At 39.3% G+C, this 5,901-nt stretch overlaps 1 protein-coding gene across 2 annotated transcripts; it reads left to right on the top strand.

Moving 5' to 3' along the window:
- The first annotated feature begins 310 nt into the window (after positions 1 to 310).
- Positions 311 to 5,546, top strand: LOC125552841 (pseudouridine-5'-phosphate glycosidase). Of its 2 annotated transcripts, XM_048716533.1 has the most exons (13): positions 311 to 530; positions 643 to 753; positions 883 to 965; positions 1,199 to 1,258; positions 1,379 to 1,439; positions 2,253 to 2,359; positions 3,179 to 3,256; positions 3,570 to 3,615; positions 4,117 to 4,237; positions 4,373 to 4,458; positions 4,733 to 4,816; positions 4,910 to 4,959; positions 5,282 to 5,546. In XM_048716533.1, the coding sequence occupies exons 1-12, from the start codon at positions 407 to 409 to the stop codon at positions 4,951 to 4,953; spliced, it is 1,005 nt and encodes a 334-aa protein (XP_048572490.1). In that variant the 5' UTR covers positions 311 to 406; the 3' UTR covers positions 4,954 to 4,959; positions 5,282 to 5,546. The 2 variants fall into 2 exon arrangements, with proteins under 2 accessions (XP_048572490.1, XP_048572491.1); XM_048716534.1 differs by lacking the exon at positions 4,910 to 4,959 and having other exon boundaries at positions 312 to 530.
- The last annotated feature ends 355 nt before the right edge of the window (positions 5,547 to 5,901 follow it).

The raw sequence follows: 5,901 nt of genomic DNA, 5'->3' as shown, positions 1-5,901 counted from the left end.
TGACTTTCCTAGGGCAATGAATAAAGCTAATATGATCAAAATTGCAAAACTACAATCATCGTAGATAGCCGCCGCTGGTCCGATCGAATAACCCCCACCATATTTTGCACCATCTCAATCACTTCCAAACACTCGGCTTCCTCAATCAACTTGTACAACCAACATTACCTGCAAGATCGAGTATCGCCAGCTTTAAATATTTTACTACTAAAAACTAGCCACTCTTACCCCGCAAAAAGAAAAAGAAAAAAAAACTAGCAACTCTTGTAGACATGCACTCCAATAAAAAAAATCACCAATTTAACAAATCATCAAATTTCCTGGATCTAGGTGAAAGAACGCCAGCTGACTGCGGAAGCTGAAGCTGCCGTCAAACCAGTCGAGGAGGACTAAGCGATCGCCGGGGATGTCGAAGGCGCCGCCGCGGGAAGACCCGTCGCCGACAGGCGTCGCGGTGTCTCCGGAGGTCGAGGCCGCGCTCGCGAGCGGCGGGGCGGTCGTCGCCCTCGAGTCCACCATCATCTGCCACGGTAATAATCTTCGACCCCTACTTTTCCCCTTCGGAGCAGAGCAGAGGACCCTCCCCGGCGATGCGCCCTAGCTTAGCCTCCACGGGGTTCTTGATTGGCGTTTCCGTTGCAGGCATGCCCTACCCGAAGAACCTCCAGACGGCCATGGAGGTGGAGGCCATCGTTCGGGAGAACGGCGCTGTTCCTGCCACCATAGCCATTTTGGATGGTGTGCCACATGTTGGTAAGTTGTGCAGGGCACCATCAGGGTGTTCACTTGATCTGAAAATGTTACTAGCCTACAAAAACGCCTTACATTTTGATATGGAGGTAATATCTTCTGCTAGTACTAATATTCTCTATACGGTTGTAGGGCTTAACAGTGAGCAGCTGAAGAACTTGGCTATAAGCGGAAGTCAGTTTCAGAAGACAGCTAGAAGAGATATCGCGCAAGTTGTGAGTACCTTGCTCGACACATTTTCGTCCTTCTTAAGTCAAACTGTACACTCTCGTGTAATCATTAAGCATTGCGCTGAAATCGGCATGCCATCATTCATGGAGGAGTTAAGAATGTGTATTGTTTTTCAAATTTGTGATTTACCTCATGCCTAGATACATAGCTCCTCTGATTAACATTTATGTTTATCATTTTGTTGTTTTCCTTTTTTGATTGTTTTACTAATTTTCAGGTTGCGTCAGGCGGCAATGGTGCTACGACAGTCTCTGCCACCATGTTTTTTGCTCATAAGGTTCTTTGAAGAAACACTCCGTTTTACTTGTCTTATTTATCTTGGTTTTATTTCATAGCCATCTGTAGCTAGCACCAAATGTTTCTCTGTATAATGCAATTAATTTATTCTGAAATTCAGATTGGCATACCAATCTTTGTGACTGGGGGAATTGGAGGCGTACACAGATACGGTGAAAAAAGTAAGTAGCTTCCAGTTTACGTTCACAGTGTAGTAAAAATGTTCCAATTGATTTGTTCGAATTATGAAAGGACAGTAGTTGTAGCACATTTCATTGACTATTATCATGAGATAAATAAGGTTGGAACAGCTAATTTAGGCATGTTGCTCAGTATTTCTTACAGAGTAAGCAAGCAAATGAACTTATTTCTTCGAGGATAGCATAAAAAACTTTACATTTTAAGTTCATGATATTTTCTTAAGAAAAGTTAATTTATCATAGCATTGATATTGTATTTCGCGTCTGTTTGAGTTTCTCTATCAAAGAATATGTTTTGCTAGACTATATGTGTTAACACTTAGCAGGCAACGTATATAGATATTTCTTTTGAGTTCTTATGATTGTAGTTTTTTCAGTCTTATGTCTTTTGCAGCTTTCTGTTGTTCTGTTTTTAATTTAGGATGCTGGTATTACTCTATGATGTATAGTTATACATTACTGGACTTAAACCTCGAGACTTGGAGTACACACTACATTAACTTGATTAACATAGGAAGACTAGACTATACGTGTTAACATTTAGCAGGAAACATAGATAATATTTCTCTTGAGTTGCAGCTTTCTGATATTCTCTAGTTAATTTAAGATGGTGGTTTTACTCTATCTATAATATATAGTTACAGATTAGTGGACTTAAACCTTGAGATGGGGAGCACACACGACATTGTTAACTGGATTAACATATCTTGCTTAAATATCATTCTTTGTAATGGTCATGAAAGACTAAACTTGTCTGCTCAATGCTTGATGGACACAATTACCATTTTGATGCAGCCATGGACATCTCATCTGACTTAACTGAACTTGGAAAGACTCCTGTGGCTGTTATTTCAGCTGGTGTGAAGTCCATTTTGGATATCGCACGGACGCTCGAGTACTTGGTATTATCCTTTGCACATTCTAACTTTTTAATAAATTTTACTGTCGGGGCCTCCCGTAAAATTTTCCGCTAAAAAATATAGCTCTTTCGATATGTGAAGAATAAACTTTCATGTAGATTTTTCTGCTAGGCATTGGATGCTTCACAGGCTGTACCTATATTCTTCTGGCTTGGTATTTAAGTACTGATGGAGCAGCTTCCAGTAAAATTCTATAGCAGTGTTGGTTAGAATGCCTGAACAAAGAAGCGTAGCAATATAAATACACTCTGAATATCAAGCTACATATGCACAGAAGAAGGATTGTCTTGTAACAAAAAGTAGCTGCTACATAATTGTTAGCTTAGTTATTATCACCCCCAAATACTGATGCCTTAACATAGGAACGAACAGCTGCACTTGTCTTGAAAATATTAGAGAAATCTGGATTTGAAACAACAGGAAATTAAGAACTGGAAATGAGGTGGCACAGAAAGTAGACAAGTTCCGATGCAATTTGGTAATTGACAACTTCCATTTAGGAAATATTGGCTGTTGCCATGGAAGGGCCTCTTTTCTGCCCACTAGGAACTCCATAAATAAGAGAACAAGGATCCAGTGTCTTGTTCATTCTATGGTACATAATTTTAGACCAGCCTCTTCAAAGAATTTATAACAACATGCACTTGGTGGTAAAGGAGTTATAGCCTCTTCAAATTCAGATTATAGCACTAGATGTTCCTTGGAGGCTTTATAATCTGGTCTGTTTCTGACAAGACATCGCGGTAGATGCAACTTCGTTTTGGTACCTAATCAATTCTTATTAAATGATCGTATTGACAGGAAACTCAAGGGGTAACTGTTGCTGCTTACAGAACCAACGAATTTCCAGCTTTCTTCACAGAAACCAGTGGATGTAAGGTAGAACAATTTTACTTCTGTCAAACAATAAAGTTGGTCTTTTTCTTTGCCCAATACATTAGCGTCCAGGGATTGTTGTGAGTTCAAAATGCACTACAGTTCTGAAAATTAATGTTTTTCATGTTAGATTATGTAGCGCAAAGCATGGGTTGGGAAACAGTTTTGTTGAGGTAAATTAAAAGTAGATGTCTTGCAGCTTCGGACACAAATTTAAATGAGAAAGTATCTATTCTAAATAAAATTAAGATGGGTTTTTATCATTTATGCCACTAGTTGTGGATGCCTTGACTAAGTGACCCCTTGCTTAATGTAGGTGCCATGTCGCGTTGATTCTCCAGAAGAGTGTGCGAAGATAATATGTAAGTATTAACATTAGACATGTGAAACTTCTGCATTTTTTATTGAATTTAATTTGTGAGACTTTATTTGCGTCGCACTATTTGGTAGTACATAACCAGAAGCACCTGAAGTCAACTTTTCCCGTTAAAGATGTCAACTTTTTTATTAGGGGATTCTATATCCTGATGTGAACTTAGAATCAACTAAAATTCATAACTACCTCCGTACGCTAATGTAAGACGTTTTTGCAGTTCAAATTTGTACTGCAAAAACGTCTCATATTAGTGTACAGAGGTAGTAGTATCCTACTTGAAATCTACACTTAATGTGATCAATAATGATATCTCCAGCCAGAAAACCCCCAAAGAAGATGGCATAAATTTGATACTCTTACCCATCTTCCATGCCAGCTGCCCTCCTCAGTACGGAAGTAGTTATCTCTAAGGGTCACAACCTATTTTCTTTTGGAATGTTTTTCAGGCTTAATTGAGAAGTGCTTACTTGAGTCTATTGTGATGCAGATGCAAACCAGAATATGCATCTAGGATCTGGAATTCTTATTGCAGTGCCAGTTCCCAAGCAACATGCAGCCTCAGGAAAGGTTATAGAGTCTGCAATACAGCAATCCCTCAAGGAAGCAGAGTACAGTCCCAGTTCCCAGTTCCTTGCTCTCTTCTCTCTTTCTGTATGTGTACGTGTGCACGTGCATGTGGGTTAACATGTATCTTTGTGAACAATATAAATGTCAATCTAATTGTTTTGCACTTTGTTTCTCAGTGATAAAAAGATAATAGGAAATGCAATCACCCCCTTCATCCTTGACAGAGTGAAAGTACTAACTGGAGGATCTTCATTGGAAGCCAGTATCCTATAATTTTATTTTCGACTTGTGGTATATTTTAGGGATATTGCATGATTTATCCATATTCATTTTTAGTTTTCTGTAGTTACTTTGCCTATTTCTTAAATGTGCAGTTTGTCTTTTCTACCGTTCTCAAATTCTAACAATTAAATATTGAATTAGTCCTTGTGAAGAATATGGCGAAGGCACAGGTGGGCATACAATTCTTGCCCCTTTCTTTCGTGTTCCTCTTGTGGTTTCCTACATTTCCAGAAACTTCTCCTTAGCGTATTCAGACATTGCACTTGTGAAGAACAATGCTCTCACTGGTGCTAAAATTGCTGTAGCCCTTTCAGATCTTCGCAAGAGAGTAACAAACAGTAAGTTGATACTGACTTCACTAAAAAATTACAGGTGGTTCTATTAGTTACCATCTTTAGAAAAACATCCTAATCCTACCATGTGTGATTCAGGGTTTGGAAAAGTGCCAGCAAGCGGCTTCGTTCCTATTTTCTAAGCCTTGGTCTGCTCATCCCAAACATTCCATGTTGACCCTCTTATTCCAATGGATATGTATATTCTCATTTATACATACGAAAATACAGTTTCAAAATGCAACAAGCCAGAAACTAGGCAAAGAACCAGAGTTGTTGAAGCAGATCTTGTGCAGTACTGGTCTAGACAAGCCCAAACCCTGAATGTTTTAACCATAAAGCATGGAAAAATTGCTGCTGCTGTCGAGTTGCGTGATCATCTATCTATTTGTGGTTATCGAGAAACCACGTTAGAGCTAGATCCTTTGTTTATGATGGCAAAATCTGACTGTTTTGGAACTGCTGTAACAGGGCCTGTGAGGTCTGCGCTATAAAACTCCTGCTGAAGGAGCTTGTGAGGTTGATGATGCCAACAGTTGACCGGAACTGGAGTGTCACCTCTGAAGCCGCCAAAGACACCCATTCCTTGCACATCATGTATCATCTGGCTTGCGCATTCGGTTCTTGCTTTTTTTGTATCTTGTTGGGAGAATGTATCAGCAGTAACATCTGAATAAATAAGTTTTTAGCGGACGTGTCGTTCTGGCACTATGAAATTATTACCGCCTTTGTTGCATAGATGCGTAGCCGGATGGTTGGAAGGGACGGCAAATTGCGAGCTCCTATCTGACGCCCGTTGTGTGAGACAGTCAAAGCCTCGCATTGGCGCACTCTCGACTGGGCTGGCCCATTGTAGCTAACTGGGCACTGTAGGAGCATTTTTTTGTCTGGTTTGTTATTCGGGTTATAAACCCATTTTTTCTAAGTGTGTATATTTTGGAATTTCAAGAACATTTTTTAAGTACATACAATCTATTAAAATGTGAATATTTTTGAAATTCCTAACTTTTTTTAGAAAATCCCAAACATTTTATGGAACTGTGAATATGTTTTGAAATTCCAAGCATGTTCTAAAAACCACAAACATTTTT

The sequence above is a fragment of the Triticum urartu genome, chromosome 4, assembly GCF_003073215.2.
Source record: "Triticum urartu cultivar G1812 chromosome 4, Tu2.1, whole genome shotgun sequence".
NCBI lineage: Eukaryota > Viridiplantae > Streptophyta > Magnoliopsida > Poales > Poaceae > Triticum > Triticum urartu.
The sequence above is the reverse complement of the archived record's forward strand: the minus strand, read 5'-3'. Positions and strand labels throughout refer to the sequence as shown.